At 38.2% G+C, this 10,727-nt stretch overlaps 1 protein-coding gene across 2 annotated transcripts; it reads left to right on the forward strand.

Annotated features, from left to right (window-relative positions):
• Positions 1 to 387: 387 nt before the first annotated feature.
• LOC129428064 (tripartite motif-containing protein 16-like) lies at positions 388 to 7,628 on the forward strand. 2 transcript variants are annotated; one of them, XM_055184955.2, is made up of 6 exons: positions 388 to 1,307; positions 2,991 to 3,086; positions 3,181 to 3,414; positions 5,524 to 5,700; positions 5,809 to 5,865; positions 6,428 to 6,766. In XM_055184955.2, the coding sequence occupies exons 1-6, from the start codon at positions 720 to 722 to the stop codon at positions 6,614 to 6,616; spliced, it is 1,341 nt and encodes a 446-aa protein (XP_055040930.2). In that variant the 5' UTR covers positions 388 to 719; the 3' UTR covers positions 6,617 to 6,766. The 2 variants fall into 2 exon arrangements, with proteins under 2 accessions (XP_055040930.2, XP_055040929.2); XM_055184954.2 differs by having other exon boundaries at positions 391 to 1,307; positions 5,524 to 5,674; positions 6,428 to 7,628.
• The last annotated feature ends 3,099 nt before the right edge of the window (positions 7,629 to 10,727 follow it).

The raw sequence follows: 10,727 nt of genomic DNA on the forward strand, positions 1-10,727 counted from the left end.
CACCTCTATCCTTTTTGTCTGGAACCAAGATTTTGCCCTCTTGCTTGTGTGTTGAATCACTAATTTTGAGAAGCACGCAGAAACTCTGTGACGCTTGGATGCGCCTCATGAATGTGGACATTCAAAAACTGCGGCTGCATGCACTCGGAGCATTGTAATAATTGAGTTCAAGACTAAAATAAAATGTCTCCTCAATCTGCTTTTACAGAGAGATCATGGAATTAAGTTACCGCTGCATATGTGTGCTTTCATCCCAACAACAACATGTCTGACGCTCCATCACAACACATATTTATCTAATACGCTATTGCAGTTATTCCTCATCACTATTATAACAATGTCAGGTGAGTGATATTGCGTTTATACATCAGTTCGACGGGAAAAGTGCGAAGATAAAACAGAAACTCAGAAGGAGTTTTATTTTGTGGTGAACTTTTTCCTCAGATTCAAAGCCCAGTATAACAGCCACAAACAAGTCTCCGTTATTTAATTTTAAAACGTCACTTTAGAATTAGTAACGAATGATTGTGCTGCTTCAGTGAAGTTATTAAAATAAAATATAAGATGTCATTTTTAGTTTGTAACACTGGCACCTAGAGGACATTAAGTTCATGAACGAGCACTAAAGTACTTTGCCTATGTTTTGAAGTTTGAAGTTACAAAGAGAAACTGAAACTACTTAAAAGTGAATGCGTCACTTTTCTTGAACACGCAGTAAAATGGCAGAAGCGAGCATTTCATGGTTTCAGGATCAGTTCAGCTGTTCAATCTGCCTTGATCTACTGAAGGATCCAGTGACCATTCCATGTGGACACAGTTATTGTATGAGCTGCATTACAAACTACTGGAATCAGGATAATCAGGGAGGAGTTTATAGCTGCCCACAGTGCAGACAGACCTTCACTACAAGACCTGCTTTAAATAAAAACACCACACTGGCTGAACTGGTGGAGAAACTGAAAAAGACAAGTCTTGAGACTGATCAATCTGATCTTAGTTATGCTGGACCTGAAGATGTGCAGTGTGACATTTGTACTGGGAGAAAATATAAAGCTATCAAAACCTGCCAGGTGTGTCGGAACTCTTACTGTCAAACTCACTTTGAACATCATGAAGAACTTCAATCAGGAAGACGACACCGAGTGATTGATGTCCCTAGAAGACTTCAGGAGATGTTTTGCCCAAAACATAATATACTCCTTGTTTTCTGTCGCACTGATCAACAAAGTATTTGTTTGCTTTGTACAATGAATGAACATACAAATCATGACATTGTATCAGCTGCAACAGAGAGAACTGTGAAACAGGTATGAAAAAATACTAAATATATGAAATGTATAGAAATCATGAGATAATAAAGTTTTGTAAATATGCTAAATTATTATGCAACATACTTATGTAATTATGTTTGTCTACTACTATGTAAAACACTGATATGATTATTAACTAACATAAGCCACTCTTTAATCCTTTATCTAGGGCTGCATTTAGAATATTTATTGTTTAATATTTAACGAAAATTAACCATGGTTTTACTACAGTTAGAACAAAAAAAAACATGGTTACTGTAGTAAAACCATGGTTACTACGAAATGAACTTGGTTTTGACAACCATGGAGTTCAAAAACCATAGTTATAGGCTGTTTCTCAATTCCAAGAACGCAAAGAACGGTCTTGCGTCCTCGTGGAGATCGGTCTTGCCAGGCGACCTTGGAAGAACGAACTCGGAAGTTTTGCCGCAATGACTTCTGGGGCGTAAAGCGATTTCAGCAAGTCTGCACTCGATGCATCCTCGATATCAAGAACACATCCGGGTATTTTCATGCGTCCTCTGTCCTTGCGTTCTTGAGAATTGGAATGAACTTCGACCGTTAATGATGACGTAGAGCGAGGACACGAGGAAGCAAGATCGCTGAAGAACGCATATTGAGAAACAGCCATAGTTACTGTAGTAAAACCATGGATAGTAATCAATACACCAAAAAAAACATGGTGACTACACTTTTACCGCAAAAAAACATGTTTCTTTTTCATTAAATCTCACTTATTATAGTTAAATAAGGCACTTGATTAGGGTATTTAAGTGTAGTAGTCTACAGACTTTTACTAATATAACCCTTTTGATATTTTAAGCCTTAAAGGCAGGGTATCTGATTTTGCTAACTTCAGCCTACTCACTAGGCTCTTTCTAGTGCCCAGCCCCCTAAAAAAATTTTGATTAATTAATTTGTGATCACTTCAGTCCCCTATAAAAACTCTTTAGAAAAGGCGGCATGCTGCGTCAAATTTCGGCTCCTCCCCTAATCTTAGTCAGCATGGATTCAGCGCGTTTTTCAATTCGCAGGGGAGCTGAGCAGAGCGAACATCAGTAGTACAAGGTGTGTGCAGGGCAGACTGACCATCTTTGCCTGGCAGCTGTTCTAACTTGCCGTGCAATCAGCTCCGGTTGACATGTGAAATAATATGATATGAATGAATGACGGACCTCTTAAAATCTACGCGTCTGTCAATCGAGGTGCGAATGCCACCACATGACCTAATGTTACCCACACATAGGGTGGCCATTTGTGCCAGTTCCGCCGGACACGTCCCGTACGTCATCGAGGTTCTCACATTTCAGTTAAAATACATTAGAAAATTAAGATTTATATATTTGAAGACATACAATCATTGTAGTTTCATTATTACATTGAAATGTAACGGTTGCTTTTCTGAAATTGAACCCGAAATATTAAACCTTGATGATGTATGTGGTCGACCAACGTACTTCCGGAGAACGCACCCGAAATAATGTTCGGGACATGTCTGGCGGAACTGGCCTGAATGGCCACCCTAAGCACACACCTCGCAGGGGGTTAGAGAGCGAGCGCGAATTTCGCAGGAACTTGGAGAGTTTTGTGTACAAATGTTTAAAGATTTTTCACTGGTAAATGAATCTCCTTCAACCTAAACTGACCAGTTAAGTTTCTGTTTATTTATCTGTTGAACAGAAACTACTGGAGGTCAACCAGAGAAAATTCCAGCAGAGAATCAAGGAGAAAGAGAAGGAGCTTCAGAATTTAAGAGAGGCTGTGAAGATTCACAAGGTTTTGAGTTTTGATCAATAGAGAAACATAAATAGAAGTGTTTCAGATTCAGTTTCAGTCTGATTTTAATGTTTTTCTCTGTGTGTTTTAACAGATCTCTGCACAGACAGCAGTGGAGGACAGTGAAAGGATCTTTACTGAACTGATCCGATCCATTGAGAGAAGACGCTCTGAGGTGACACAGCTGATCAGAGATCGGGAAAAGACTGCAGTTAGACGAGCTGAAGAACCTTTGAAGAAACTGCAGCAGGAGATTGATGATCTGAAGAGGAGAAATGAGGAGATGAAGAAACTTTCAAAAAATAAAGACCACATCAGTTTCCTTCAGGTAATTCAACTCCGTACAGTACAACATACATTATAATAAATACATATTGACTTTAAAGAGATACTGTGAGTGTTTTTGACGGAAAGTGCAACAACAGATTCATTTCTTTTCTTCTGTAAAAAGAAATTTTTTTGTACTTGGCATGTAAGTTGTGAAAAAAAGCATTGGTAAGATTTTGAAGGTGATGTTACCTGTCAGTCGGTCACTTCAATAGTGGGGTATTTGTTCACTGCCCTCAGACTAAAAGTGTGACGATGGTTTTCTCTTGGTGTTGGCGAGAAGGCGTGGTGCGGTTTCTGTTTCCCCTTTGTTTCAACATCTAAAAGCTAATTCTCTAAAAGAGCTTGCACATTTGTTTCCGTGTCTTTTAAAAAAATGACATTAAGCATGCTGAGGCAGCGCTCGTGGATGAGTCGTGTTCCCACTGCGGTCAAGGATCCAATAATACCTGAAAAGCAGCGGAGGTACTGTCTTGCTGCCTTGAACTTTTGTTCCCTCTCACAAGCACATTGTAATGGGCAGCGGGCAGGGCGACTTGAGGATTACAGTGAGGGCTTCTTCTACAAGGATACAACATTTTGGGGCCCCTCCCTCTTCTAATCCACAGCCAGTAGCCGAAGGATAAGAGTGGTATCCCTGTAGATCTCTTTCCTTCAGCTCTCCTGCAGACAATCAGATGTCTATGGCTGTGTCTGAGGGTGAGCCTACCCCCTCTAGGGATGACCTAGATGTGTTACCTCCCTCTGAGGGGAATCCAGAGATGATGGCTATGTTTGCCCAGGAGTGACTTTCCTGTAAGAGGTGCATTAGGAGCTTACTAGGTTGTGGACGGCACCTTTTACTGCCATAAACTGCACTGGTACCTACTCTTCCCTCTCCACTGTTGATGGTGGGGCAGCCAAGAGGTACATAGGGGGCCCCACAGTGGAGCTGTTGGTCATGATGCAATTGTGTCTGGACGTAGCTGCCACCTGGTGGGATAAACTAGCCATTTCTCAATGTCAAGGAAGGATCCTCGGAAGCCAGAATTTCGAGGATGCTACGTCATCGACGTCAATCGAAGGACTGTTCCAATGTCAAGGATCCTCTGAATTTCAGCCAAGGACTGAGTCCTTGGTTTGAGAAATATCCCATATACAGGAAAGGATGCATATCTGTATCCTTCGCGCGCTGAAATCACCCACAATCCCCTCAAGGGCCTGTTAGTACTCATCCAGTCTGACTGGCAATCACAGTTCTACTGGCGAAGGATGCAATAGAGCAGGTCCCTTCAGCTGATATGAGATCAGGGTTTTACAGCCTCTACTTCATTGTACTTAAGAAAGACAGTGGGTTACATCTAATCTTGGATCAGGGTTTTTTAAACCGAGCACTTCACAACTGTTCAAAATGCTGTTGCAGAAACATCTCCAATTCGTCCCCAAGATTGGTTTGCAGCTATTAACCTGAAGGATGCGTACATCCATGTCTCGATTCTCCCCCGAAAAATATTATTTTTTTTGGATGGGAGAACTTATCAGTACAAAGTCCTGTTCTTTGTTCTGTCCCTGTCTTCGCACTTCACACCGACCTGTCGACCTTTACTCCGTGATCAGACCCTTCCTTTCTTCAGGCAAGGTGGCCCTCAGAGCAGGGTGCACTCCTTCATGCAGTCGACAAGCTCTCGTGAGCAGTGTTCTGGGGGCATTTGGAGGTAGGACCTGTTTGCTTCTCCCGAAACTTCCTATTGCCATCATCTTTTCCCCCTGAACTTTTTAGTTACACTCGAAGCAGATTGGTCTCTCTAGCGAGTGCCCAATTTGTCTTTCATCAACATGATGTTTTCGTTTCCTAAGGGAACGCAAGTTACGTTCTGCCTCCTCTCATTGTTTGTGCTCAAATAAAAATATATTCTGAATAAATGTTTTTTAAAGAAAGATGCACTGTTCATGTATGTAACATTTAAGATTTGTGTAAACAACAAAGGCTAAAAGAGAAAAGATCACGTCTGAAGGGCTCAGTAAAATTAATTAAATGAACACAAATCAGATTGTAATTTTTGGTGTGTTGTATTGTAAGTTTATGGTGTGAAGAAACTCAAGTTTTTGTCATTGTATTGTGTTCATGTAGAGTTTTCCGTCTGTCTCTTCATCTCCTGGGACTACAGAGAACATCACTGTCAGTTCTTTTCGCTTTTTTGATGTGAGAGAATCTGTCACTAAACTTAAAAAAAAGATGGAGGATTTCTGCAAAGAAGAGACTGAAAAGATATCTGGCAAAGGTAAAGAGACATCTATAACTAAGACTGTAAGTCCTACAGTAGCATAAAATATAACAAAAGAAATACAAAGCTGATTAAAATGATTAAGATTTTACATGAGAATTAATCTAATAATGTCACTTTATTTTCTTTAGTTTCATACATTGAAATTATTCCCAATGAACCCAAGATCAGAGCGGACTTCCTACAGTGTAAGACACAACAACACAAACACATCATATGAAATGATGATCCCTTACTTGAATCCATTATATTTTAAGTTTATTAAAAACAGCCAAAAGTAGATATATCAAAAACGCAATCCAAAATCAGAAATTGGGAAACAGGCAAGGTCAAAAATACAAAAAAAAAAAGAAGTCACCGGCCTCGAAAAAGAAGTCACCAGCCGCCACTGTATAGTCTTAATTTAGTTGGTCAGTCTGCATTTAAAGGGTTTTAAATCTACCTAAATCAAGAAGAATGACTCTAAATCAAGTAATTTTAGCATGCCAAAGTTAACTTTAATCATATAAATGTCTCTTCCCAACAACAAAACTGTGGTCAGTGAAAATGCAGAATGGCTAGTAGCTTTGGAAAATCAATAGTCACTGTGGCTGGTAAGCAAAAAAGTTAATGTCAAACCCTGCAAATGACTAAATCTAAACAGATTGTGAGGTTTTAGCAGGTTTGGTCTTATACATATACACATGGAGACACATTTAGCTGTATACGTAAAAATTTTATTATATTGATTAAACAAGTTATCTTTCTCAGATTTCAGATGGTTCTCTCTGGATCCAACCACAGCACATAAACGTATCTGTCTGTCTGAAGAGAACAGAGCGGCTACAGAAACTGACGCATTTCAGCCGTATCATGATCATCCAGACAGATTTGATTCTTGGTCTCAGGTGTTGTGTAGAGAGAGTTTGTGTGGACGCAGTTACTGGGAGATTGAGTTGACTGGTAGTAAAGGTGTGAGTATATCAGTGTCTTATAAGAGCATCAGTAGGAAGGGAACAGGTGATGAGTGTTTATTTGGATATAATGATCAGTCCTGGAAACTGCTCTGCTCTCCCTCTAAATGCTCATTCTGGCACAATAAGATAAAGACAGATCTCCCAGTAGTGTCCAGTTCTAGTAGAATAGGAGTTTATGTGGATCACAGTGCAGGAAGTTTGTCTTTCTTCAGCATCTCTGACACAATGAAACTCATCCACAGAGTCCACACCACATTCACTAAACCTCTCTGTCCTGGGTTTGGGTTAAATTGGCGCTCAACACTCAAACTGTGTCATCAAAGATTATAAATGATACATAGCAAAGGCATCCTGATCATTCAAACTGAAGGGGCACGCGCCCCATTGGACTTTTAAGCAAGCGGATTTTGCAAGCAACCTCAAAATCACAAGGCATCTTTTCATCTGTTACTTTGTTTTATAGGAAAAATATGATCCGGTATTTGCTTTTCTGAGATTTTTGCTGTTTTAATCACATGCTTCATTCTGGACACAATGCATTATTATTGAATTCTATAAATTCAGATGCAACAGCGCTGGCACCATTATCATATCACACATTGTCATGGGCACATTGAAGGTGTTGCTGCGTTTTGTAATCTGATCAAATTAAAACCGCCATCAGAAATGCTCACAATACTTTTGAAAAGCAGTAGCGACTGCAATGTTCAGTTTACCGTAGCTTTGTACAAATATGATGGTTGAGGTGTATCAAGTAGTCCATTTCTTAATTTTTATGTATGGATTTACCCACAGGGGGCACGGATCAAATATGTGCTATGATAGAAAATTAAACAGATTCCCTTTTATATATTTTTTATTTTTATAGGCTTGTTTTTGAAAATTGAATGCTTTCAATGCAAGTAAATTGTCCAGGTGGCATGCAACCATTGAAACGGTGTTAAAAATCGTTGATTTGTCGGTGTTGATACCATTGAATCGGTGTCACGTTTGCACCCTCCATTAGTATTGGGAGGATGTTGAAACTTCAACGGATCACCGTTGTCGTGATCGGTGTTTGCTTTAGTTGGGGCCTTTACTCTTGTGTTTTATTGTTAAGTTTTCTTTGGCTGTTGAAGCAGTGTTTTAAAATACATCTGCTTTTGCAAAGAAAACAAAGATCTAATGTTATCAAGTAGTTTAATTCATGTAGATATACCTAAATAATATTAATGAAATACTGTTAAAGTTATGCAAAAATGGATATTACAGTACTAGTTGGAAACAGTGTCAGGTCTGTTATTTTGAGGATTATAAAAACACATTTAAAAAGTTAAACTACTGAATCTATCTCTGACATCATGAAATGGTCTATGAATCTCATCAATGGTGACCATCAACAAAAGAAAGCTTCATTCTGCAATGCATGCTTGGTATCATCGTAGTACTAAACTAATTTATAACTCCCAGCATGCATTGCAGTTGATCGTTTTATATGAATTTGTTTGATGATTGTCACCATTGTTGAGATTTGTAGGATGAGTAATGATATCTGAATGTGTCAGCAATTTTTCTGTTTATCTTGTCACAGTGTATTTACAAACCAAAACAATTATACATGTCAGAAATGGATCAACATAATCATGTAAAGCAGCTTAATTTTATATAATCTTGACATCTTCACAAAAAGCAATCAGTTTCAACTTAACTTTGAAACAAATCTTTCTTTTCCAATGCACATGTGTTTCTACATATACACATACAAACACCAAAAAAAGAAAAGAAAGATTTAACTTAGTGAATAATAGGGGTCAGGGACCCAACTGAAGCAGGCACTGGTCGCGATGGTGGTGGTTTGTTGAAGTTTCAATGTTTTTTCAATATTAATGGAGGGTGCAAAACTGATATTGATTCATTGCAGTTAACATTGACAAGTCAACTGTTTTTAACATTGTTTCAATGGTTTGCATGCTATCTGGGTTGAAATGTCAAAATAAACAAAAATGTCAATTGCAGCATTAGATCTGTGTATTAATGTGTAAAATAGCAATAAAATCACTCATAAACTCTTTGTCTTATTTGTCTTTGTAAGAATTTATTATATATAAATATATTTATTTTATTAATTTATTAATAATTATGAGTATGAAGGATAGCTGTGCACACTGTGCACCCGGATAGTAGTGTCATCTAAACCAGTCCTGCAAATAAAAAGATCAATCATAATTGACACATGTTATACATTTTATTATTTTTTACATTTCTTTTGAGTTTGAGTCTGACTATAGATTGTAGACTAAAACACATTGAAATGCAACTCATGAGCTGATCTTTTGATTTGTTTGATGATGAATATTTTCTGTAATGTTTATTTATGTCTGTATAAGTATCTGATAAATACAATCACTGTTCATGAGGGCTACAAACAGTATACAGTACAAATACTGTATTTGAGTGAATGACTGTTTGATGTATAATGTTCATCTAAATCATCTTCATGGGCAAACAGGATTCAGATCATCAGGTTGAGCTTACAGATCTTAAAAGAGCATTAATATATGATTCACGATTTCACAATTATTTTTATGTGTAAGTGTGTATTAGTACATGTTAACGATATGCAAAAGGTACAAACCCCAAAGTAAACAATGACGCACAAGTTATCGTCTCCAGCGTAAATCTCTTCTTGGACTACAACAAACACGAGGATTGTAGGCAATAGTTTACTTCCTCGGCCTGTTGACGTGGACATGATGGTCATTATCATAATCCCGCCCACTTCTGACTCACAGCCTGTAAGTCGTCTATGTTTTCATATTTAAAGAATTTACTACTGACTATAGACCATGATTCAAACACGAGTTTTGTGAAGTGCTGGTTGTTTGTCATTTCTACGATCACGAATGCATACATGGATTTAATGTTTTAATATCCTTACCTTACCAATTTGTTACGTTTTGTTTATGCCGCGCTGGTAAAGTTCATCTATCAACTTAGTCATCTGCTTTTTGTGGATCAGATTTTGTATTAATAAGGTAATAAAGATGATATTAACTCCTGCTGTCAGTATTGCATTGTGAGCTAATCTTCAAAACATGGTAACGAGCGTCACATTTCCGGCAGACATCAGAGGTATTCAGGTCAATCGCAACGTACTGGGGGTGCGTTTCCTGAACAACGACGTAACTCGCTGCTTAACCAACATAGGACGATGCATAGTTGGAGAAACGAACTTCTTGTCACGACTGTTTCCCGAAAGCATAGTAACTTTGGCGCACATTCATCGTTTGAACCATGTTAGTTTAACAACATTGATGATGTCACGTGGGAGGTGAAGTACTAATTAATCTGTGCAAATCGATTTAATGTCAGATTATTGCTGTAAATAACATATACTGCATCAGAAGACTAATTTTGTTGTTGTGATTTAGTTATCTGTTGTTTATTTTCAAGATATTCAATTCATGCGCAAGTTCCCTCTTACGTCACTCCTCCCAGGGACTCCCCAGGGTCTTAAAGCTCGTATGACTGTGCCCATGCACAATTTTCAAATGCAGCACTTTAATTCTGTGTACAAACCTAAAGACGTTAAATAAAATTCTTATATATTTAGAATGATGGATATAGAATGTACTCCTTGTTTTTTGCTTATTTTGTTCAAAAGCATGATCAACGTAAGTCTACATATGATAATAACAAGGAACGATGCTTCTAACGACAGGTGAAGTGCTGTCGTTCAAACCACACAAGTTTGCGATGCAGCTTGCGAATGTTCGTTTGAACTATGGTTTTAGGAAACACCAAATCGTTGAACTTTGTCTGTAACAACGACACTTACGACATTATTTGGCTAACAAAGCTTTCGGGAAACGCACCCCTGGTTAGCTGGCCAATCAGAGGACACAGTGCTTTTCAGAACGATGAGCTTTGTACAGAATCAACATGGAGACAGGGCATAAAGGGGCAACAATATATGGTATGTGGAAAATAATGTTTTTTGTCCCATAAACCATGCAAACACATTGTATTTTACCAAATACACAAAATAAAGTTTTTAGCGATGAAATAGGAGCTCTTTAAGTTTACAACCTCACATTCTTAAAATGTTGCAGAAT

This window comes from Misgurnus anguillicaudatus, chromosome 14, assembly GCF_027580225.2.
Source record: "Misgurnus anguillicaudatus chromosome 14, ASM2758022v2, whole genome shotgun sequence".
NCBI lineage: Eukaryota > Metazoa > Chordata > Actinopteri > Cypriniformes > Cobitidae > Misgurnus > Misgurnus anguillicaudatus.

Bases quoted from the DNA above. Each gene is read 5' to 3' on its own strand.
- LOC129428064 (XM_055184954.2), top strand. From the start codon at position 720: ATGGCAGAAGCGAGCATTTCATGGTTTCAGGATCAGTTCAGCTGTTCA. The intron at 1,308-2,990 runs GTATGAAAAAAT...TCTGTTGAACAG, and splicing joins CAGAGAGAACTGTGAAACAG to AAACTACTGGAGGTCAACCA. The intron at 5,866-6,427 runs GTAAGACACAAC...TATCTTTCTCAG, and splicing joins CAGAGCGGACTTCCTACAGT to ATTTCAGATGGTTCTCTCTG.